The 27,049-nt window shown below is 36.3% G+C and overlaps 1 protein-coding gene across 1 annotated transcript; it reads right to left on the reverse strand.

The window, feature by feature from the left end:
• Window positions 1-14,671: 14,671 nt before the first annotated feature.
• LOC111906574 (PAN domain-containing protein At5g03700) lies at window positions 14,672-16,446 on the reverse strand. The gene has a single exon (XM_023902329.2). The coding sequence runs from the start codon at window positions 16,342-16,344 to the stop codon at window positions 14,905-14,907; it is 1,440 nt and encodes a 479-aa protein (XP_023758097.1). The 5' UTR covers window positions 16,345-16,446; the 3' UTR covers window positions 14,672-14,904.
• Window positions 16,447-27,049: the final 10,603 nt, after the last annotated feature.

The raw sequence follows: 27,049 nt of genomic DNA on the forward strand, positions 1-27,049 counted from the left end.
TTGAGGAAAAATTGTTGCTTATATGATTCCATTAATAGCAAGAGTGGAGATATGAAATTGATTCTTCCATTTGTGGTAATGTCTAAATTTACCAAATAAGGAAAGATTCTCATCACCCAAGTTTCAAGTGGACCGGAACTTGGAATCATGGAAGTTGTATAGCATGATGAATGAGAACTTTCAAGTATTAGAAAATTAAGACTAATTACTTATTCACATGGATGTGTGAGTCAAGTAATGGACTAAGGGATCGAGTACATAGTCTTGTGCACTGGTCAAGTCCACCACAAAAGATCGATAAGATTATTCGTCATAATTTACAAAAGCTCAGTAAATATGATTATACTTACAAGCTTAAGTGTAACTCTGAGACATTGGAAAAAGGTTCCAATGTATGACAGAGCGAATAAGAAGAATCAAATTAGGCAGAAGGATAAAAATTTCTCTAATCTGAAAAGATGGGAGAGTACTTTCGTATCAGTTTTGTGATCATCTTAATGATTTAGAGACCTTATCACAATTCATCCTCTAAGAGCCTTCTTATAGCTAAGAAGAGGAACTTGAATTGTTGAAGTGGTTAAATCAAGAAGATGATTCATACTTTGTTCCAAAAACAATTCTTAGAGTTATACTCTAAGATTGTAACTTGAGTGACATGTCTTAAAGAAGGTTTAAAACTCTTGTACATTTGAAATTTGTAATTTGTGATGTTTTGGATAAAATAAAGACCAACTAAGGCCAATTGTGTGAAGTGTTTGTCTTGATTAGAATCCGCACTATCTCTTGGATGTTTGACAAGGGAGTCTTATATGTCAAGAGGACAGTGGGAGTCTTAAAGGTCTTGAAAGTCTCAAGAACTAATCAAGAATAAACCTGAAGTTCTTCACTAGCACACGACTTGAGGTTTATAACATATCGTGTCGACATATTCTGTGCCCATTCCAGTTAAAGTTGGCTTTGCATATGAGTTCTTAGAGTTCTCAATTTGTTGCACAACTTCTTGGAAGCAATGGCAAGCCCTTGAGCTGCCAGGTGGCAAGAAATTAAGATTGAGTTCAGTCCATATGAGTTTGTATTTGTCATTATCCTTGTCTTGTGTCTATGGTTTTGACAATTCACATGGATAAGAACACATACACCATTAAATCGAAGTGTCATAAGGTTTCTCTCCGATTCATGAAAATGATGGTGAGGAAACACTTTCACTAAGTAGATTTTAGCTAGATAGCAATTGTGATATTTGCATTCTCAAAGTCGTTAGTGGAGCGTGTGTGGTTTACCGACACACTAACCTGGACTTGTGAGAAGTAGCAAAAAGGTCTAACCATTATGATTACAGCATCCCTCTTCATAATTGTTTAGACACACAAGTGTGATATCTAAGGGAAGGTGTATGCTTTTGATTAAGTTTTATCAAAACAATCTAGTATCAGAAATATGAACTTTGGTAAGAAAGTCAGCTGATTTCTGAGTACATGTCAAAGGTAGTGGGAGCATAAGTGTTATGCTAATAATCATCATGTTAGTGGGAGCATGATAATTATGATAAGTATTGCAAGTTAGAAATGTTAATTATAGAAAACAAAAGTTTCAATTGGGAAAAAGTTGTTTTGCTATAATTAAGGGAGAGAAAATTATACTTCATCTCAAATCTATAAGCTTAGATCGTGAGGTTTTAATCATTTAGTCAAGGATATATATGATTTTCATGTTGGAATGGCTCAACATAAGGAAATTTTGTATATGAGTCAATTATTTGCGTTCTAAAATTCGATTATGATTACGACATCCCTTTTCATAATCTGAATTATGAGAACTTGGCAAATTGAAATGGAAATGTTATAGCAAAAGACTGGTTTAGTCTTTATGTGAGACATCATGAATCGATTCCCATATACTTCGGATATAGGATCGATTACATGTGCTATATTCATCCTTTCTAAAGTTTTCCAAATGCCTGGGGCATTAAGAAGGGAAAAGGTTTAGAACTGGATATGACTAAAATGATTAAACAATTGTCGAGGACAATCTAAGGTTTACCAAAGATTGGTTGCTCAAGGACAGTCGGAAGTATAGTGATAATTCTAGAAGGATTATATTGACATAATCTGTAAGGAGGCAACTCTTTTTCAGATGTGATAGTCAAAATGAATCTGGAAATGTTTCAAAGTTAGTATTTTCAATCTGTGTAAGATTAAAGGGAACTTAATGCAAGAAGGATGTTTCCAAAGGAGTTGATCTCCTTTGGAATGCTCTGTAATGATTGTTGTCAAGTCTTTCTGATTTTGTGCATAATCATTACAAGAAGATCAATGCATATAAGTTTAGAATCTAACAGATTTCAGTAAATGGCATGAATTTGAAATTCTTGCATTTGCAGTAAGGATTTGGGAGTGTGAAAAGAGAATCATTGAAGTTATGTTCAATGGATCTAGTTCACAAAGTAAAGATCATAGACAAACATGGTATGCATACTTGGTGTATGGCATGACTAGTGTTTAGAAAAACATAGTGTACATGCTTGGAGCATGGGACAACTATTGTTTTAAATTCAAGAATAAAGTTGATAGCTGAAACAGTATACAATGAATAATGTGTAATCATATGGTGATAAATAAAAGGTGTTTTATTTATGTTCAAAGGGTTGATACCATACTGGATTCAATTATTATTGTGTTTCATTTTGCATGTTTTGACTTCCCGAATAAACTAGGTTATTCTTCCGGAATGACTAAGTTATTCAAACCATCCACAGTCGGTCATATGTTGGAAGTAGATATGAATTAAGACTGTCATGGGTTGGCTTGTAGAGGTCTAAGGTGTTGGACAAAGGACTACAACACTCATGAGTGCTCATAAGTTCTGAGTATTGGATTCAACACGCGCTCATTGGAATCACTTCATGGATTTTATCACGAGTGATCATGAGACGATAATATCTTATATTCTTCAAACCTAGAGATATGAGTTGTTACTATGAGTTGGTTGTACATTGATTGCACGAAAACGCATTTGGTAACTCGGTGCTATAAAACGTGCCTTTGTGTATGATTCAACAAGTAGTAGAACAAGCCATATGAGTCGAAGTTTATCCATTCCTTTTACCTTCGGGATAAAAGCGATATCTGTGGGGCCCTCGATGATTTGATGATGACAAATGGAAGTGCTCGGCCGGGACAGGACTGATTTGATTTGTTCAATTAGTCAGTCGTCATAAATCGAAAATCGGGAAACAACAAATGGACAGAGAGAATGATTATAATCCATGTCTCAGTCCATACGATATCTAGAATGGAGGAATATATGATCCCTTATCTAATGGACAAGTTCGTTGACAAGATCAGAGTTCGACAGCAGCTTTAAGAGCTACGATTGCCAGTTAGGTTTGAAGTCATACGCAATAATAGTTTTAGACTTATCCAAGTGGGAGACTGTTGGATTAATGTCTAAGTCCATAACTATATTTGGTATGTACTTGACCTGACCCGGCATGGTCCATTTGGGTTGCACTTCACCGACACAATTTATATGGATAATCTTTTGAGAATAGTATGTTTATGATTAATATTAATATATTATAAGTTCTAATATATTAATATGGAATCATATTATTTAATTAGTATTGATCAAGAATTAATTTATAATTAATTAAGTGATCAAAAGGAACTAATTAAATATGGACTCTTATATATATGGAATGGGCCAAGTTCATTTAGGTTGGGCTAAGCTTTCATGGATAGTCCATGGAGTGTTTAACCCATGGATCCTAGGAAATGAAAGGTCATGGGTATTAGGGTTTAACCCTAATCCTCCATACTATATAAAGATGTCTTTGGTTGGTGAAATAGGCACTAGTGTGATACACTAAGAGGGCTAGCCGATTTCACTAAGAGAGAACCAAGTATTCATATTCTCTAAAGTCTTCTAAGGTGTCTTAGTGATTTGTGATTCCACTTGAGGCTTCCACACTATTGGGGCTAAGCTCTTAAAGCTTGAAGACATCAAGCTACATCAAAAGGTATGTCTTCTAACTAGTACTTTGTAGATTAAGAACATCATAATATGCTAGTTAGGATTAAAGCCTTGGAAAGTTCTTATTTGCATGTATAATAGAGAAAACATAGATCCAAGGTTTATAGGGTTGCATGTACACCATAGGAGTGTTAGAATGCTCAAAACCCAACAAAAATGAGTCACCACAAGAGCTCCTTCTTCTTCTTCAAGGGAATCCAAGCACCATTAACACCAACAATGGCTCAAGGGCTTCAATGGAGGCTTAGATTAGGGTTTCCAGGGGTCTTGGAGGTGAAAGAAGCGGAGTAGAAGCAACCCTAATCATCCCATACCTTTAAATACCCGAAAATAAGGGTTTTGGTGCATCAGGTGTGTCTCACGTCATGAGACCTTAATGATGAGTTTTGGTCATAAGACATCCTATGTGCTCATACAAACTCTAAAGCTTGGATCTAGGTTTCTCTATTGTACATACTTTGAATCCAAGACTATAAACCCTAATTCTAGCATATGGAAATCAGAATACACATGTAATTAGGTTTAAGAACATACCTTGATTGTTATATAGCAATAACAATCCAATTCCTCCTTGAATTGACCTTGGAAAGCTGAGAGTCACAAGTGTCACTCCTCTAATGGCTTACAAACACCATAAGCAAGTGGAGAAGGTATAAAGAGAGAGGTGGGAGGTTAGAATTCGTCCTTAGGACCTCTTGGGAAGGGATACACGAATTCATGACCCTAGGGGTGTTTATATAGGTGTAGAGATAGGGTTTCAGTCATTATCCTTATCTAGTTGCTTATCCACCAAGCAACCAATAAGATAATCCTTGAATCCTTATCATACTCGAATTCTAAGGCTCTTTATCCTTAAATTCGTCCAACCTATCAATAAGATAACCCTTACCTTATTTTGTAACTATCACATAATTACAAATCAGCCCCTCTAGTTTAATTAATTACACTTGATCACAAAATTAATTCTTAATTAATTATTGACCAATATTAATTAAACAAATATGATTTCTCCTTTAATATATTATTCTTATAACATATTAATAAATCATAATAACCTCTCTCTCTTTATTTATTTCTCCAATCAAGTTGCTTTGGTGAAGGCAACCCAAAAGGACCATGCACCATCGGGTCAAGTACATACCAAAATAGTTATGGACTTAGACACTAATCCAACAGTCTCCCACTTGGATAAGTCTAATAACTATTCTGCGTATGACTTCGGATCCCGATCTGCAATCGTGGCTTTCCAAAGCCGCTGTCAACTCTGATCATATCAAATACGCGTGTCCTTAGATAAGGGATCATATATTCCTCCATTCTAGATATCATATGAGATATGATTTCAAATCATTCTCTTTGTACTATATCTCGATTCCCGATTTATGACGACTGACTAATTGAACAAATCAAATTAGCCCTAGCCCGGCCGAGCATTTATGTTTGTCATCACTAAATCATCGAGGGGCCCAAAAGATATCGCTTTTATCCTACTTTGAATAAAAGGAATGGATAAACTTTGATACAATGCTCGCTTGCACTCACGCACCGAATTACACACAACAATATGTTTTATAACACCAAGTTACTGGTGCGTTTACATATTATCAATGTGCAACCGATTCGCAAGATACAACTCACACATCTCAGTTTCAAGAATATAAGATGTTATCGTCTCACTAATCACTCGTGATACAATTCATTGAGTGATCCAAGTGAGCGTGGGTTTAATCCAATGCTCAAATCATATTCGTAAGCACTCATGAACGTTGCAGCAAACATTTGCTTATGTCTAATACTCTTTTAGACAATCCACACACCAATTCACGACAGTCTTCATTCATATCTACTTCCAACATATGAACGACTGTGGCCCGTTTGAATAATTAGATTATTCTTAATAAACTCAATTATTCTGGAAGTCAAAACATGAAAATGTGAAACACAAGAATAATACTAATCCCATATGCCCTCAAACCTTTGAGTATAAATAAAACGCCTTTTATTTATCACCATATTGATTACTCATTATTTGTCGTTTCGGGTAATCAACTTCTTACTTGAATTACAACACTTGTCCCATGCTCCTAGTATGCACACAATGTTTACCTATGGTTCTTACTTTGTGAAATAGATCATATTGAACACATTTCCAATCATTCTCATTTCTCAACTCCAAATCCTTTTTCCATAAGTTAAAGAATATCAAATTCTTGCTACTTATAGAATATGCTAGATTCTAATATTCTATGCAACTTATCCTTTCGTAATGTCACTGCACCAAAGTCACAAAGACTATTGCCAATGATATTACAAAGTCCTCTATCGGAGATTGTTACAAGACAATTCCATAGACGTGATGTCTCTCACTTAAAGTACATTCTTTGAACATCCTTTTGCATAGAAGTTTCTAATCTAATCATAGATTTCTCAATATTCAATTCCCAATATGGACACACTTCCATATGTTCCATATGACAACTCATTCTTAATAGAATCTTATCTATTCGTAATGATGTCGATATGGTCCATCCAATATGGAAACATTTCCATATTTTCCAATACTATACTTCCAACTATTCACAAGCGACCAATCCTCGTCGAACTTTGGGTTGTCCTTTGATAGTTGTTTAATTGTTTTTAGTCAAAACCAATTCTAGTCCCTTTTCCCTCTAAATGCGCTCGACATTTGGAAAATTTTAGAATGGTCAAACATTAAGCATTTGCAATCGATCCTATACCTGAAGCGTATGGGACACGACGCATAATGTTTTATTTGCTATGTTCTCAAAATTCGAATTGTGAAAAGGGATGCCGTAATCATAATCGAAATTTTAAGAACACACTATGTACCTTTGAATAAATTTATTAACATTTCTCAACCTAATCCTTTAGATTTGAAATGAATCATAATATTCTCTCCCTTAATTATAGCAAAACAACCTTTCAACTCTTACAACTTTGCAAAGTATGACTCTTGTTTTCTATAATCAATATTGCTAACCTTGCAATACTTTCCTTAATAATCATACAATCATAACATTTATGCTCCCACTATCATGATGATTATTATAAAACATAACACTTATGCTCCCACTAGCTTCGACACGTATTCATAAACATCTTAACTTTCAGAAAACAATACTTATTGAATTTCTTAAGTTCATGTTTCTAATACTTAGTGCTTTGATAATCCTTTATCAATGCTTCTTGAACTTATACACCTTTGCCTTCGATAGTTCATATGTGTGTCTAAACAATTAAGACTAATTGTCAAACCTCACAATTCAAATTATGGAAAGGGATGCCGTAACCATGATTGAATTTGAGAATGCAATTTTACAATCACTATCTTCTTAAAATCTCTCTTAGTGAAAGCATTTCTTCACAATCATTTTCATGAAGGAGGAAATCTTATGACACTTAGATTTGAGTGGTGTATGTGTTCCTATCCATGTGAATTTGTTAAAACCAAAGTTTATGACAAATTCAAACTCATATGGACCGAGCTTTCTTAATCTTGATTTCTTGCCTTATGGTAGCACAGCTGCCCACCATGTCTTCCAAGTAGTTAAGCGGCTCACCTTTTCTTATCAATGTACCTTTCATTGATTAAGGTGCTTTGCCTTTTATGCGTTCAAAATGAGAACTCATAGAACTCTCATGCATAATTAACTCGATTGGATTGGCACAGAATCAAAATAATGTCAACACGATAGGTTGTAAACCTCAACTCGTGTGCTAGTGATGATCGATAAGGTTTATTTGATTTGTTCTTGAAACCTTTCAAGACGATTAAGACTCCCACTGACTCCTTGACATATAAGGTTCTCTTGTCAATAACCATTTCTTGACAAACAAAGATTCAAGAGTTAGTGTGGCTTTTATCAAAACACTTCATAAATTGGTCCTAGTTGGTCTTTGTCTTATCCAAGACATCACAACTTTCCACATTTAATGAAAGTTACAAACCTTCTTAATACCTTTCACTCAATGTCACAATCTTAACTTTAAGACTTGTTATTGGAACGAAGTATGATTGACTTGTTGATTTAACCATTTCTTCAATTCTTGATTCCTCTTCTTAGACATACAATTGTACTAAGACTCACTTAGAGGATCAATTGAGATATGGTTCTTAATCATTAAGACCTATCATAAAGCATAAAAGGTACTCTCCCTTATTCTTAGAATGGAGAAACTTTTATCTCTCTGCCTACTTGATTCTTGTTATTCGTTCTGCTATTGATCTAAACCCTTTAATCAATTCAAAATTACACTTAATATTGTAAGTATAATCATATTTACTAAACCTTTAGTAAATCATGACGAATATCATTGTTACTCTTATGGTTGACTTGATCAACACGCAACATTGTGTGCTCGATCTCTTAGTCCCTCACTTGACACTTTGTCAATGAATTTGTCTAATTTCCAAATATGAAATTTCTCATTCATCGTGCAACCAAGTTGCGTGATTCCAAATTTCTGTCCAATTGAAACTTTGGGCGATGAGAAACTCTCCCTATTTGGTAAATCCTCAACTTTCCATAAATAACACGATAAGAACCAAATCCATTATTGCTAATAATAGAAACATTTTAACATCAATTTTTCATACACGCCATTGCAAGGATAAATAAAATTTAAAATCAAAATTTATTTTATTGCGGAAAAATTTGTCCTTACAATGCAATTCATTGAAAAACTTATGCTAATACATCTTTCTTAGCAATCTAATTCTAACTCTAAGTAGTAGCTCAAGAATCTAATCTTCGAGAAACGTAATCGAAATCCATTCCTTCACGGTTAGATTATGCTCACTTCTTCCCTTAAGCTCCCTTTCTTTTCTTCGATCCTACAAAACATCAATTGTAATCTTATTACATTATGTATTAAGAATCTAGAATAGAAGCTTAAAAGAGTTAGTAAATGGATTTTACCTATATTAGAGCCATACGTTTCGACTCTCCCATCTCTTAGATCTCTTAGGTAAATGGGGCAGCTTCGTCTCCAATGCCCTTTCTCTTGGCAATAAAAGCAAATCGACTCTTTTGGAACAGGACATAGAACTACTTCAGACATCGCCTTTCTCTTATGATCAAACTTTTCGATCATAGCATGTCTTTCGTTGCCATTGTCTATATCCATAGAGGTCTCGAAGGCAGATTCACCAATCAACTTTGTTTTTCTATTGCGCCAAATCATTGCAGATTCAGCAGCAACAAGCATATAGGTGAGATCTATAAGGGTCACGTCGTAGTTCATCATATAGTACTTTCTTACGAACTCACTATATGATTTGGGAAGTGACTGAAGAACCCAATCAACAGCCATTTCCTCACAGACAACGGATCCCAACATTCTTAACTTATCAATGTGTGACTTCATCCCTAGGACGTGTGCACACACGGACTTTCCTTCTTTATGTTTACTTGCCAAAAGGGCTTGAGTGATCTTGAACTTTTCAAGCCTTTGAACTTGTGGGTTAGGGAGAATAATTGGAGGAGGTAGAGGAAGTGAAGCATGATTTCTTGCTCCTCGATCGAATCGTGGAATATCATCTTCATGTGGAATGCTTGTTCCACGGGATTTGAGAAGACCATAGTTGTCGAACTTTGACATCTACAAAACGGGAGAAAAACGAATTCAAGTTAGTTGATAGATTGAGTCCTTGGTAGATCACCCAAATGAAATTCCAAGGCTAGGACCCAACACAATACGCTACAACCTAGAAAAGGGATGCCGTAATCTAGTTGCAGAATATTTGAAGGTAAGTGAATGACGATTCACTAATTTCCACCATGAAAAACGAAAAAGAAATTTAAGTTTTAAATCTATGAAAACTCCTAGATCCTTTGAGATACATTGAACTTTCAATGGCATGTTTATATCTCGATATGCCCCTCTTGTTTGTGACTGGGATGCCGAGGATCACAAAGCGGGTGTGAATAACCATGCAAACTACATGGTGCCCTCACATGTTACAGTCACCTATTCGATGTGCCGGTAAACCACACACGCTCCACCGAACTATGACAAACATTGAGTCACCCTTTGCTACCTTTGCTTAGACCCATTTAGTGTGTCGGTTAACCACACACGCTCCACTAACGTCTTCGCAAGGGCACAAAGTGTTATTTCATGGAATTGCATCAATTCACTTTTGCCCAAGTAACTAAGATTGGGAATTTTATGAAAACATTTAGTTACTTTAGTAATTCATTATACTTATAATGGAAGGTTTCGTCCTATCCTACCCGTTCGGCTAACGACCCTCCACTAGTCAAGAGTGCGGTGGGTAAGAGTGGATACCCATTCAATCGCCATTTTATAGGCAATTTCCTTAAACACCCCTTATAGACCAGCTTCGTGAATGAGGCCTACTAACGGTAAGACTGACTTTTAGTTATACATATATATAATGTTAGACTTTTAATGTTATATATAGTATAGGGTGTATTTTATAACTTCTAAAATACTATGTGGTTAACTTTAACAATTACACTTTTAATTCTATTAAATGGTTAACCTAAACTTTTATGGATTTATTAAACCTCTTTTAATTATACACCTTAATTAATTAATAAAACCATAAGGGTGTGATTTGAACTTTTTCAAAACAATACTAGAGTTTTAGAATTTAACATTTCTAATTAAACTTTTAATCAACCTTTAAATTCCAAAACTTGAGGGCAAGTTTTGAAACATTTCAAACTATAAGGGTTTAGAATTTAAATATGCATCAAAATTAAACTATTTAATCAAAATTTAAATTCCAAAACTTGAGGGCAAGTTTTGAAACATTTTTCAAAACATTAGGGTTTTAACTATTTAAATTTCAAAACAACAAAACTTTTGGGTTCAAATTTAAACTATAAAACCTAAAGGGAAAATTTGAAACTATTTCAAAAGATAATTCAAATCTAAATTACAAATAATCAAACTTTATCTAATAAAACAAGTGATTATCTAAATTTTAACAATTATCTTCTATTTAGGTAAGGATAATCACATAATAATGAAAAAATTCGGATTTCATCACAAAAACATGTTTATGGTAATTATCCAAAGGCAAAACAGGAAGAAAATCGCGAATCTGAGCTGTCAGACCCTTTGACTCGTCGAGTCTGGACCTGGACTCGTCGAGTACAGCTGACTCGGCGAGTTCACCAAGTGACTCGGCGAGTCAAACATTCAGAAACTCAAAAAATCGATTTTCAGTGCTTATTTCGATCAAATATGCATCAATACAATAGAAACCAATCAAGGCTCTGATACCACTGATGGGTTTTGGTCATAAGACATCCTATGTGCTCATACAAACCCTAAAGCTTGGATCTAGGTTTCTCTATTGTACATACTTTGAATCCAAGACTATAAACCCTAATTCTAGCATATGGAAATCAGAATACACATGTAATTAGGTTTAAGAACATACCTTGATTGTTATATAGCAATAACAATCCAATTCCTCCTTGAATTGACCTTGGAAAGCTGAGAGTCACAAGTGTCACTCCTCTAATGGCTTACAAACACCATAAGCAAGTGGAGAAGGTATAAAGAGAGAGGAGGGAGATTAGAATTCATCCTTAGGACCTCTTGGGAAGGGATACACGAATTCATGACCCTAGGGGTGTTTATATAGGTGTAGAGATAGGGTTTCAGTCATTATCCTTATCTAGTTGCTTATCCACCAAGCAACCAATAAGATAATCCTTGAATCCTTATCATACTCGAATTCTAAGGCTCTTTATCCTTAAATTCGTCCAACCTATCAATAAGATAACCCTTACCTTATTTTGTAACTATCACATAATTACAAATCAGCCCCTCTAGTTTAATTAATTACACTTGATCACAAAATTAATTCTTAATTAATTATTGACCAATATTAATTAAACAAATATGATTTCTCCTTTAATATATTATTCTTATAACATATTAATAAATCATAATAACCTCTCTCTCTTTATTTATTTCTCCAATCAAGTTGCTTTGGTGAAGGCAACCCAAAAGGACCATGCACCATCGGGTCAAGTACATACCAAAATAGTTATGGACTTAGACACTAATCCAACACTTAATGCTCACGTCGTGAGCCTTAAATGAACTTGGTCAACAAGTCAACGATCACTCACCCTAACCACTCCAACTTCAAACGGCCATAAATTATTCGTTTCAACTCTGTTTTGGACGTTCTTTATATCCACGGAAAGGCGGCGAGAAGCTCTACGCATCTATCAACTTACCCTCACCTCAAAACCTTCGGAGAGAAAATCCAAAATCCATAAAAAGCTCGAGCTGCCACTTTACCGATATGCCACTTGGCTCCAATGCACCACCCAACTCCTGGATTACCTCCAATACATCGTCTGTACCCAAATGGGTCTAAATCTCTCTCTTCTAAAGGCCTTAAGCCTTATGATAACCCATCTTCAGGCCACAATCCCAAATTAGGAACACGATTCAGAACACAGCGTTACAGATCCATTTCAGATGAGTTTCCAACCAGTTCGAACCTTTGTCAACATTCTTGGATTTTATGGATTTAATCTCGGCACACCGATTTTCGAAACAAAACGTCAAATTTTACGAATCAGTCCAAAAGGAGTATTAAGTGCAACGGATGGACTGACATCGATTTTATTAGAAGTTTATTAAGTTGAGAGTCCACCTCAAGACTCGCACAAAATGAAGCGTTTATCGGGAGGCAGCCCGACTTTTAAATTAGTTTGCATTTTCTTTTCGTTTTAGTTTTAATTTTTAATTTTTAATTTTTAGTTTTAATTTTATTTTTGAATAAAAATTCTTTTGATGATTCTTATTTTTGTTGCAAGAGAATTTTTAGCTAAGAAATTGATGACAAGCAAAAATACAAGTGTGGGGTGGAGTATTACGAGAATAAGGCAAAAATCGTGACACACAAATAAGTGTGTGGTATACATTCGACGTGAAGCTAAAACCGAGGAGTCTTTTGTGCTATCAATGCTATATATGGGAATAAATTGATACTAGAGATCGATCGAGAAATTAGTGTTAGAAATTTGGGTATAGAAAAGCTTGAAAATTCTAAGAATTGTGATTATCACTTTCAAATCGAAGTATTTAGGTGATACTCCAAAATCCTCAATTGGATAAGACTCATAGAGACAAGAATAGAGAATGTTTGATGATATTTCTGTATTAACCATAAATGAGACCAAACCAACTTTAAAATATTTGTCTGAAAACTGTTTTATGACAGTTTTAAACTGTCATAAAACCATAAAAACTGTCATAAAAACGGATATATGGATAAGGGTCAAACCAATGGTCAATTATCTGAAAACCAATTTTATGATGCATTTTTAATATAGTAACATACCCTAGCCATGGTCAAACCAATGGTTGAACCAGCTCGACCCCAGCCAGGGGCTCTGTCCCTTGGACCCTGCCAGGGGCTGCCGCCCCTTGGACCCCGCTCCCAGGGGTGCTTCCCCCGGACCCCCGTTCGTTTAGGGGGTTCGCCCCTAAATGACAGTGTACTTTGAAACTTGATCAAACTTAAACAAGTGTGTACTCCATACCTTTCTTACTTGTTTAATATTTATTAAAATCACTTTTGGTCAACAAAGTAATTCCATTACACTTAAATAACATTGATGACAACAAATCACCAACAATTAGCTACTTCGAGACTAGGTGATTCATTCAGCGATAAAGAATTAAGAGTTTTCACGAAGACACGACGCAAGCCTAGCTACCTCGAGACGCGACTTTTTATTGCATCACGACTATTTTCCTGACTTTTGAAGACCGCGACACGGCAATTCTCGTTGTACGTTGTAACAATGATTTTTTCGCAAGTTCTAGATTTTACAAGGACCACGTCGTGGCCAACAACTTGCCACGACGTGGCAACGCCCCACGTAGATTTGTGAGTTGTCATGTTTAGTTGTCCACTTCTTATTTTGTTACCAAGAGTCCACTGATTTCAGTAAGGATGTTCGGATTTCGGAGTGTTCGAGTAGACAAAGTCAAGTTTAGTATTGATAAGCAACACACGACGGTCATTTGATCTTGCGGTTACATAATCAAGACGAGTTACAAATTGCTCTGCGTCGTTTTAAATTTAAGATAATTATTGTTTTAGTCCGTGTAGGTTTTAATTTGTATTAATTACATTTTTCTCTAGCAATTTTTACTTTCAATAACTACAAATTAGGCCTCTATAGTTTCTAAATTTGATAATTACAATTTCGTTCTCCATAGTTTATAATTTGTATTGGTTACAGTTTTGATCATTGTAATACTAAAATGGTCTAATAGCACTATTACATAAATGGTCAATGTACAATAGCAAATATTACAAAAAAAGGTCCCAATTTTAACAACAATACATAAATAGCTCGTTTACAATAACTTTTACAATATAATGCTAAAAAGAGTTATCTTGCTTGTGGTATTGGGAGGAACAAATAACTTTTACCAAGTAAATGCATTTCATCAATTCATTGTAAAAATAAATTAGTATTGTGTGCTCGTGACCAACATCAAGACCCCAACCATATTTTTTCAAACTTCAACCATATCTCATCGACTACCCGATTCCAATATAGTGAAAGTTCAACCATTCTCTAAAGTCAAAATAGATTAGTCATATTCAAAAAAAAAAATGCAACGTTTCTTAAGAAGTAATTACAAAATACATTAACTTTTACAACAAAATGCTAAAAGGAGTTGTTCTACTCGCAAATAAATTAGTATTGTGTCTTGTGTGCACGTGACCAACATGATGGTCCCACTATAATATTTAAACTTTTAAATAAATATAAGTCAAACTTTTGTCAAAAGTCAAACCCCCAAAGCAAAAAGAAAACGTCACTGCTTACGTCACCTCTCACTTAACTCGATAGACTTGAAACTTTCGGACCCCAGATTTTTATAAGGCCCCACCCCACCATTCACCCCTTCTTCCTCTACGTACCCTTTCACCCCTCTTCTTTCTCTTTTGTACAAAAACACCCCTCCAAGTAACAAAACTAACCCACACAACACCCCTAACCCAACCCATAGCCCCACCACCTTATTATCTTTTCCTGCACCCACCCGCACCTTAAAATAACCCGCCTTGGTCACATCCAAAACCTCAACCACTGTTTGTATGGGGTAATCTATCGTGTAGCAGAACCCAGATGTGTTACTGTACACCGCACCCCAGCACGTGCACTTCTCTTCGCACATGAGCTCACATTTCTCTAAAGAACTCATGATCGTGTACGCCATTATCTCCTTGTTTGATAGCTCCACCCCAGTTCTTCTCAAAACTCCATACTTCTTCCCGCAAAAGTCGCCGCCGGAGGTACCACACCCGCCGGAGGAGTACGCCGTCCGGTTGTCTACGCAAGAACAACCTTTACCTGGCTGACATAAACCGTAGGGTCCACATGAGCTTGGGAGATCACACAGATCGGAGATTTGTTTGAAATCAACAACCCATGATGATCTTGTCCAGTAATATCCGATCAGGTTTCCGTCCGGTTCGAGGCGAAGTCGCCGTGAACCGGTTCCAGGTTGTTGGAAGGTGCTGAACGGCTGCACGTCGACCGGAGTTGAACCGTTTTGGTACATACCCAGAAACCCGTCTGGGCTGAGCATTGCCTGAATGGGTCCATGGTCTTTCAAGACGCGAGCTTTAGCTTCCATTGGGTTATGCTGGTAGTAAAGATGACCCGGATCGGAATTATCAATGAAATTAACATAAAACCCGATAAAATCGGGTCCAAGCTTCATGGAATACAAACCATTTGAAGAAACCAGTGTCATGGCACTAGTGAAAATTTGATTCTCCATGAGGGTATTATAGGGTGAGTCAAAACTCTGCCATAGGATTAAAGAAGTGTCGCCCATGGTCTCTATTAATAAATTGGAGGTGTTGGAGAGGCGAACACGGTAGCCGTCGGTGTAACTTGACCATAATACCCCTGTGTGAGAGTCTGAAATTACAAGGCTACCATTAAATGAGAGACGAGTCTGGGAGGACCACCGCGCCAGAGGACTTTTTCCGGCGATCCAAAGCTGCTCCTGGGATGGGACATGGATTATAGCAAGAGCGAGTTGAGTTCGATCAACTCGGAGGAAACCTAACGAGTAGTTACCAAGTGAGTCACTGAGTAGAGGTTGGAATGATGATATGGATGAATCTGGGGTGGCGGTGAATCCTTTGAGTAGCTCTTGGGTGGAGGCTACGGCGGAGATGGGATGAAATAGAAAGATGAGAAGGAGGAACAACACCGGAAATTGAGTCAACCCAGAAGGGATAGTAATCTCCATGGTGAAAAACTAGGAGAAATTATATCATATTTGTGTGGGAGTGTGTGAGCAATGTGGTGTCAAGTGTGTATATTTGATCTGCATGGAAATAATATTATACTGTGCCAATGGAAATAATATTATAATATTGGTCTAAAATGAGGTGAGACTTTTTGCCCAAAGTAGAATGGTTATTAGATTTTTAATTACTATAAAAAAACTTTATAAATGTTTTATTTATAATCTTATACCCATTTAAATAATATTAGGTTTTTATTATAGTTAAATTAACTAATGCAAATTGTCGATTTAGGTCAACAAAACAAAGAGAAGAACAATTAGGCAGAGATGCTGTTGTCATTTCCATTGTTATTTAAGACTCATGATCATATATATATATGCATCAAAAACAAAGGTAAGAGTTGGGTATCAAGTGCTTCGATGTCTTTTACGAAATCTAATTTGATGGAGTTTAATATATTATTATTTATGGATCATATTAAAAGCTTCGTATCAACGACAATAAAATTGGTTTTTGATTTTCTGAATATATAGTACTTATGAAGAAATACTTTTTTAGATTATAGTTGAGGAAAACTAATATTTTTAAGGGAAATCTGCGAAAAAGTCCTAATATTTTAGGTCAGTTTACGATTTAGTCCCAAATTAAATTTTGCTTACAAAAAAGGACAAATTACCGGCTAAAACTTCGGATTAACCCTTCGTGGCCGGTTTCACAGATTTAGCCGGTATCTTGTCTTTTTTTGTTAATTAATCCAAATTTTGGGGCTTTTTCATTAATTAATCAAAATTTTAAGGCTTTTCATTATTTATTACCAATAAACCAAAATATTTGGACTTTTCTGAATATTACATTTAAACTAATATATATTATACGATCTAATTTAATATGTACTATTGCATGTCTTCTTTCTTATGCTCTTCAAGGCTCACCGTATGTTTTTATCGGTGTTGTCAAACCCAACAATAAAAATTTCACTCACAAGCCTCGTTAACTCCATCAATTTTCCAAAATTATTCATTCACAACTCTATGATCATCTATCAATCTCCAAATAAAGAACGTAGAAAATCCTTGTTAATTACGTGGATGTCCCTATTACCTAACCATGATTTAAACTGTGGTTCCAACACTTGGATGTTCCTATTACCTAACCATGACTTGAACCCATACACTAATGACGTTGTCCGTAGTGTTGTTAACAATAGAAGACGAATCTCACATGTTCAACCACTGATACATTGGCTCAAGTCTTACTTGACCTTTTTTTCCTTACAACACTATAGAAGCCCCAACATAAGATGAATCTCACATGGCTCGTCATTTATTGGTTTTTTTTGTCAAAAAGTAAATCATTTTGGAAGCCCCAAATAGACTAAAACGTAATAATGACAATTATTGTAATATCACACCAATTGTCATTATGACTTAAACGTAACATCACAAGTTCACAACAATTGTCATTATTACATTTTAGTCTATTTGGGGCTTCCAGAATGCATTAGTTTTTGGCAAGACAAAAACCAATAAATGATGAACTTTTTGATAAAGATTGAAACACAATCTTATTGATGGATCCAATATCTCCTTCTCGTCCCAAACCTTTTTCTCCTCAATCTTCTTCCAAAAAATGCACTACAATATGCAATATTAGCCCCTATTTCTCTCCTACAAGCATATAACTCAATTAGGGTTTCTCTCAAAGTGTTAAGATGATAAGGGAGGCGGAAATGAAGGCTTAAGGTCCTTTAAATAGGACATAAACCCTGAAAATTAGGGTTTCCACACTCAGCTCCTACTCGTCGAGTTGGGGTCCTCCAACTCGTTGAGTAGACTCTAGATATTACGCGACCATTAACACTCTCTATTCGGTGAGTTGGGGCCTCTAACTCGTCAAGTTGATCAGACAACAAGAATATAAATTAATTAAATATTATTACTGGGAGTCGGGATGTTACACTTATTGTAAGGAAACAAGGGTCAAGTAAGAGTTGAGCCAAGGTATCAGTGGTTAAACCATGTGGGATTCGTATTTTGTTGTTAACAAGTGGCATAATTCTTCAAAACAATAACAAAATGTAATTGTTTATGCATTCTTAAATAAATTGTTAATTCTAAGTTACACACGATGTTGTCTTACATCATTAAAATAATCTAAAATGAAGTTTAGTCGACAGAAACAACAATGTTCGCTTCTACTAATTTCAAGTTTTGAATGGAATAGGCCATATTACAACCCTAATCCGTTTTACTTAACAAAAATATATATATTGTACATACCGTGTGTGTGTGTGTGTATATATATATATATATATATATATATATATATAACCTTAATTTTGTGTGGGTGGCCAATGCCCACTCTTTCCTTATATTGGCTACGCCCCTGCTTCTAACCGAATCTAAAAATCATAAATTTGCATGTTTGATTTGAATTTTAGAGTCATGGACTTGGTCCAAGATGTGGATTCAGTTCATCAAAATTGAGGGATTCGGTCCAAGCTTCAAATAAGAACTTGGACAAAATTCCTTCAATTCTACCTTTACCCTACCAATTGTAAACATGCATCTACAGAAAAGAAGAAAAGCGACCGCTGCTCTTGCTCCCCTGCTACCGGCGACCATCCTATGCTCAGAATCTGTCGTCTTCCTCCGACCTCACAACCGGAGGCCACCTTCTTCCGTGCGTTTTTGACTTTTATGGTCCTAATTTTTTCAGATATCGATTAGATTTGAATTTCTAATGTGATATTGTGATTTTTTGCTATGATTTCCATTTCATATGAAGTTTTCCTCCGATTTTTTGGTTGATGTTGTTGTGATCTTTGAATTTTTGCTTAATGATGGGCGGAATTTTAGAATCATCGATCCCATTTTCTCATAGAAATGTTATTTTATTTAAGCACATGTATGAACCCTGAACAAGAAGTGATGTTTCCAAGAAAAGCTTATGAGAACTATAGATATCTTTTATCTCGGGATGAATGATAAAAATGGTGATGACACCAGTTTTGTGAAGGAAAGTTATTGGGGAACAAAGTACTTCAAAGACAAAATAGGTTGGTGAAGATCAAGACTGATCCAGATAACTTCTTCAAGCATGAACAAAGCATTCATGTTTTACCCTTAAAGAATAGAAATGGCAAAATTGTCTAATTCGTACTCCCGGATCAGGTATGTATAATTTGTGCTCTTGGATTAATAACAAATAATTATGCCCACTCCATGCTCTCGGACTAGAGACAAATGAATGTCTAATCCATGCTCTCAGATCAAGGACACATTTTAAAGTTCTACCCTCAGTGTATATCACACCCGTACTCATAAGAAGATTATACTCGATATTCATCTTAATTAATTTATGTTTATTATGTATCCCAAATCATTATATATTATTAGATATGCTCTTAACACGTATTTCAGGAAATATCAAATATTTCACTCATAAATATATTTAATAATTTAATTAATAATTCTATTAAATTCATGTTCATGAAAGAGACTATGCACTCACTTGTTAAAGTGACGACTTGAAATTTCGGCAGCGCTTCGTTTTTAGCAACTGTCTTCTCCTTTGACGTAACCTAGCATTATTATCACTAAGTCTTAGTCTAATATGTATTGTGACTAATTATTAGTCTATATTCATCATTAACTCAAAGTCTACTTTAATGATCTATCAAGTAAGGAACAACCAGGTATGATCATATTAGAGGTAGGGTCCGCTTGGATACTGTTTTTTGAAATCTCACTTTAAACACCTCATTAAATCACATCACAACCTAGACATCATCCCCATAACGACTTCTGACTATAAATATAAGTTACATTGAAAACAGAATAGTGTAGCTTAACTTACAAGGCTTTTAATGAAAACCGAGAAATTGCACAGGCAGAACTCCGACTCTAAAAACATCTTTTTGTTGGCTTTTTGAGGACTTGGAGTTTCTTTATCGCAACCTAAATTAGGAGAAATATAACAAGAAAGAAATAAGGATTCTAGAGGGAGTTTAGAGGAATGGAGTAAGGAAATATGAAGAATTCATCTTCTATTTATAGGGGTTTGATCATAGAGTAGGGTCTAAGTTCCGTCCGTATCTTCTGCGTACGTGCTCCGTTTTCTACGTTCTTTATATGCACGTGTAGGTATTTCCGAATACTACAACTTTCATTTAGACCCCGTCGTCTAATTCTCATTCTATATCAAATTTACAAATATGTAGCGAATTCATCGCATTCGAAGAGTAGGGACTAAGTTTCGTCCATATTTTTAATATACAAGCTCCATTCTCAACGTTCTTTATATCCAGATGTTAGTATTTCCAATTACTACAACTTTCATTTAGACTTCATCGGCTAATTCTCATTCTATCTCAGATTTACAAATCTGTATCGAATTCGCCACGCTCGAAGAGTAGGGGCTAAGCTTCGTCCATATCTTTCGCATACGAGCTCTGCTTTTGACTGACTTTTTATCGTTGAACTCCTATTAACGAGATCTTAAATTCTCATTTAGATTTTTTTGGCTAAAAATCGATTGATCTAAAATTCGATTTTCGGGTTGTATACTGTTGTACAAAAAATCTTAGAAATTCATAACTTCCTCAAATGAAGTCAAATTTGGACATCCTCTATATCATGAGCTCGATTTAACGTCTACTACGACTTTCGTTTAGGTCTCTAAGGCTAAAAAATATTTCGTCAAAATCACTTTTTACAATACGCGGTGCCGTGTCGGTTTAGTCGCAAAATTTCGACAGGTCATGAATTTTTCGTTATAAGTCGGATTTCAGCGTTATTTATATGTACGGAATCCTTGTGACATATACTATAACTTTGGTTAAGATTATTTATTCAAAATAATCTTCTATCAAAAAGTCTTTTTTAACGTTTATTATCTCTAAATTGACTTGCCCGAATCTGCGGGCGTTAAATAATAAGTGCTTAATACATAAAATCCCAACTTCTTAACACCTTAATACCTTATAGAGCATGCATGGAGAAAAATTAAGCATCAAGACCACATTTTTATGACTCAAGACCCCTCATTAGGTCTGAAAGGACGAGTTATTTGATTAAGAGCATGCCATGCTCAAGAATAATCATAGTTGGGACCAAAATGCCCTAAATAAAGAAATTGCTAGATCTACAAGATAAGATGATCAATATAGGAGCTTTTTACCTCCTGTAGGTTGCTAGAAATGAGAGAATCCCATATCTAAGTTGCTTCCAAGCTCCAAAGGTCTTCCCACCACCTTCTTCTTCTTCTTCTTCAAGAATACCACCAAAACACAAAGATAAGCTCAAGATGCACTCTTCTCACTTACGGTTAGCTAGAGGGACGTTTTCTCGAATGGAGGCTAATGAGGGAATGATAAATGAGGTGATAATGATGATTATATATGGACAAAACCCTAAAAATTAGGGTTTGAGGATTCTTCACGTATGCCCTGCGTACGTGGTGTACGCTTAGCATACCAAGGTCCGCCCTAGTACGCCCAACGTACGCCCAACATACTAGGTCTTTGGCCAAAATCACCAAAATGTCACTATGGGCCATTCTTGCAATCATTCTCAAGCTCAAGGGTCAAAATGTATTAATCCTTTATGCATAGGGTTAAAATAGAAAATACCTCATCATCGGGATGTTACAATCCGCCCTAGTACTCCCAACGTATACAACATATGCCCACTGTACTAGGTCTTTGGCCAAAAATCACCAAAATGCCACTGTGGGCCATTCTTGCAATCTTTCTCAAGCCCAAGGGTCCAAATTCAATATTCCTTCATACATAGGGTTAAAAATGAAAATAACTCATGATTGGGATGTTACAGGTTGATCTTGGACGGGTCTCAGGCGGTCTAGTAACAGTCCAGTCTTTTTTAGGTGAAACGATCGTTTCTTTTTCGGACTAATCCCATATAGTTTTCGCCAATCTTTTTTCGGTCTGGTTTCATTTTATAGTGGTTCAGTCTTGATCTTTTTTTTGGGTCCGGTCCAAGATCGGTCCTTTTGTTGGGATTTATTTAAGACCACTCATTATATTAATGTAACAGCAAACAGACTCGTGTAAATACGACTATGTAAATTACACACAACTCGTGGATATTGACATTACAAATAGGTTTTTAAAAGTTGAGATACAAAAATCATTCAAACAAAAATATCTTATTTAATTATATAATGTAATAAAAAAACATTACACAGATATCAAATTATTAGACTCTCTTATAAAATTAATTGAAAGCTTTGCGATGTTTTTCTCTTCAAAAAAGCATGTCAAAACCTCCTCTAGGGACTTGATAAGAACATTGCCAATAATATTTTATTTAGAATAATATTTGGGCCAAATCATGTCTTGGGAATGTGTTGCATCCCTTACTACCTCCATTTTTTCCTTTTTCCAATTTACCTTATTTAAGAAAATATTTGTTATTGATTATTGATGTGTTGAGCTTTAGTTTCTCATTACACGCTTTTGAAAACAAATCCACCTTGTGTTTGTAGTCTCCCAGAGATGACATGTTGAAAGAAATATCTTATGATTAAATATTATGATGGAATTCTAATGCTTATGACACATGGTTGTAAAGAGGGAGAGAAAAATACATTTAAATCTGAAGATGGTTGTTAAACCGACCTAAATGTCCTCTATTAAGTCAATGGTTCTCATAAATAGAAGTTAATGCTTGTAATAATTTCATGCACTAGATGTGTTTACAATCCCTATAACACCCATAAAAATCATGCCAAATTAAAACTTTTTAAATCATTCAAAAACCAATAATTATTACAAATTTGTTTTCAAAATAGTTTAGTGTTAGGGTATCCCAGAATCAAATCATAAAAACATAAGGAGGTGTACGAGTACGCCTTCGCCTTCCCGCGATCATCAGAAGTACCTGAAACAAAATCAACAATTGTAAGCCCGAAGCATAGTGAGTTCCCCTAAAATACCAATGTCATACAATCATAATCATATTATATAAACAAACAACATGCATAATGAGCCGTCAGCCTGACTGGACCGCCTTGCAGGGCCATCAGTCTATCTGGACCGTTCTCTGAGCTATCGGCACGTCTGGACCACCTCTCAGGGCCTTTAGCATATCCGGACCGCTCGTCGGGCCTTCGGCCTGACTAGTATGCCCTACCGGGTCTGTAGTCTATCCGGTCCACCCTGGGTATTGTAACATTCCAAGTCCAGGTTTACTTTATAAACCCTTGTTCTTTTGGTTCTTGTCCAGTTTAGCCCTTATAGAGAAAAATGTGCCAATAAGTACGCGGGGCGTACGCGAGTGTACGCTCAGCGTACTCATGTGCGTGCTTTTGACGCAGAAGTCACCTAGTACGCTGGGCATACCAGAGGGTACGTTGGGCGTACTAGGTCCAGAGTGAAAACCCTAATTTAGGGTGTGTCCCTATGTAAAGGATATGATGGCCTCATTCCTGGCCACCATCTTCGGACAAACAACCCTCTAAAACCCTAATGCTCGTTCATGAGCTTGTGTGTGTCTGAGAGCCTTTAAGTGATTTTGTGTGTTCTTGGAGTGAGAAAGGAGCTTTGGAGAAGAAGGAGTGAGAGTCCATGCCTTGTATCTGAGCATATCTGAGTTGGGAGCTTCATCTAGAGGTATAAAGCTCCAAGCTTTCTTACTCTTTTGTTTTGCGCATCATAGTAGATTATTTTAGGTTTTGTCCCAAAAGTTGGAGACTTTATGAGATAGTTGAGCTCCAGAGACTATAATCAACCCCTTTGAGTGTATTTAGTGGTGTAGTGTCATAAAAATCAAGACTTGGTCGTTGAAATCAAGCCATGCATGAGTTATGAGCATTTTGAGATAAGAAAGTGAGAGTTTTGTGTGTTTGTGACCTTATCAGCCAGAAACCTTTAAAAAGTTAAAAAAGTTTAATCAAGAAATGGAGAAGCAGTTGGGCAGGAAAATTAAGATGCTTTCGATCCGATCGAGGAGGTGATTACCTTAGTATTGAATTCCACGACTACCTCAAGGAATGCAGAATTGTTTCGCAGTTGACGCCACCTAGGACACCGCATTTGAATGGTGTGGTTGAGAGGCACAATCGAACCTTGTTGGACATGGTTCGTTCCATGATGAGTCGAGCTTCGTTACCTATCTCATTTTCAGGGTACGCCTTAGAGACTACCGCCCATATCCTTAATCTAGTCCCGACTAAGAAGGTTGCCAAAACACCTCAAGAGATGTGGACAGGGAAAGTTCCCTCATTGGAGCATATCAAGGTTTGGGGTTGCGAGGCTTTCATAAGACGAGAGACTCACGACAAGCTCGAACCTCATGAGCGGTGCATTTTCATCGGCTATCCGCAAAAGTCCTTTGGATATCTCTTCTGTAGACTGAGTGACAATGTTGTCTTCGTTGTGAGAAGAGGGGTTTTCTGAGAGCGAGAACTCATATGCCAAGAGGACAGTGGGAGGAAAATTGATCTTGAAGAGCTTCAAGAATTAAGCGATGAAGGGACCTCTAACACTGGCACTTAACCCGAGGAGGAAACTCCTGTTGAACCGATTGACGAGTCCTTACCTCTTAGACGCTCCAATAGAGTTATTGTCCCACCTGTGTTGTATGGTTTCCATATAACAAGTGAAGGTGATACGTTTATTAGTGATAGTACACTAATAAATTTGGATGAACCTAACAACTACAAGGAAGCCATGGCAGGCCCGGAGTCTGTGAAATGGAAAGAGGCTATGGACAGCGAAATTCAGTCCATGTATGATAATCAAGTTTGGAACTTTGTAGATAATGTGCCAGGTCGTAAGATGGTCGGGTGCAAATGGATCTTCTAGAAGAAGACCGACATGGATGGGAAAGTACACACATATAAGGCACTATTGGTTGCGAAGGGCTTTACTTAAACTCTCGGAGTTGACAATGATGAGACCTTCTCACCTATAACGAAGATTAAATCTATTGATGGGTTTTATGCATAAGAACAATCCTGTGTGCTCATACAAACCCTAATGCTTGGATCTAGGTTTCTCTATTGTACATGCTTTGAATCAAAGACTAATAAACTTGGATCTAACATTTTATAAACTGAATTAGGGTTTATAGAATTACCTTTGATTGTTATATAGCAATAACAATCAATTCCTTGCTTGAATGGCTTCAAAAGCTTAGTGCCTCAAGTGTTGCACCTCTAATGGAGTCACAAACACCACTAAGCAACTTGGATGAAGAGGAAAGAGAAGGGGAGGCACCAAAATGGCTGGAAACCCTAATGGAAGTGTTGTCCACGTTTTTGGAGCCTAAGGGGTCCTTTATATACTTGTGTGGGCTGCTAGGGTTTCAGTCAAAACCCTAATGGACAGCTTAAACTCTAAGCAGCCCATGGAACCTTCTGGATAAGGCCATGGACGAAAATATGATGGGCTTCCATCATAATTTCGTTCACCCCTTGTTCCTTTAGCATTCCTTAGCCCAATAACTCAATTATCTAATAATTGCAGTCCAGTCCCCTAAGTTTAATTAATCTCTTTTAGCCACAAAATTAATTATCAATTAATTCTTAACTAATATTATTTAAACAATATGATTTCTCCTTTAATATATTATTCTCATAATATATTAATAAATCATATTTAAACCTTTCTCTCCTTAATTCATCCTACATATTGCTATGGTGAAGGCAACCCAAAAGGACCATGCTCATAATCGGGTCAAGTACATACCAAAATAGTTATGGACTTAGACACTAATCCAACATCTATAAGGGTTATGCGAGCCATAGCTGCACTTCATGACTATGAAATATGGCAAATGGATGTCAAAACCGCTTTCCTCAATGGAAAGTTGGTTGAAGATGTTTACATGAGTCGGCTAGAGGGTTTTGTCAATGCAGAGCACCCTAATAGAGGGTGTAAGCTTGAGAAATCCATATATGGATTAAAACAAGCATCTCGCAGATGCAATCTTTGTTTCGATAAGAAAGTCAAAGAGTTTGGTTTCTCAAGACTCGAGGATGAGTCCTGTGTATATGTCAAAGTCAGTGGGAGTATAGTTAGCTCTCTCGTATTGTATGTGGATGACATACTGCTCATAGGAAACGACGTCCTAACCCTGCAGGAGGTTAAGTCCTGGCTTGGGAAGTGCTTCGCTATGAAGGACCTCGGAGAAGCTGTTTATATTCAAGGGATAAAGATATTGAGAAATAGGAGTAAAAGACTAATAGGACTTAGTTAAAGTACTTACTTGGATAAAGTGTTAAAACGTTTTAGCATTGAAAATTCCAAAAAATGGGAGTTGCCAATCCAAAGCAATACCAAGTTGAGTAAGACTCAAAGCCCGAGTACTGATGCCGAGACAACAGAGATGAGTAGAGTACCTTATGTTTTCACAGTTGGCTCAATCATGTATGCTATGACATGTACTCACCCTGATGCGACCTTCGCTTTTAGCATGGTCAACATATATCAAGGGAACCCTGGTAGAGCACATTGGACCACAGTAAAAAATATTCTTAAATTCCTACGAAGGACTAAGGAATTGTTCCTTATCCTCGGTGAGAGTGATGGCTTAAGAGTGTGAGGGTATAGTGACGCCAGTTTTCAGACCGACCGAGATAATTTCCGCTCTCAGTCGGGCTGGGTCTTTACCCTGAATGGAGGAGCAATGACTTGGAAAAGTTCTAAGCAGGAGACCGTAGCTGATTCAACGTGCGAAT

Source organism: Lactuca sativa, chromosome 1, assembly GCF_002870075.4.
Source record: "Lactuca sativa cultivar Salinas chromosome 1, Lsat_Salinas_v11, whole genome shotgun sequence".
In the NCBI taxonomy this organism is placed as follows: Eukaryota; Viridiplantae; Streptophyta; class Magnoliopsida; order Asterales; family Asteraceae; genus Lactuca; species Lactuca sativa.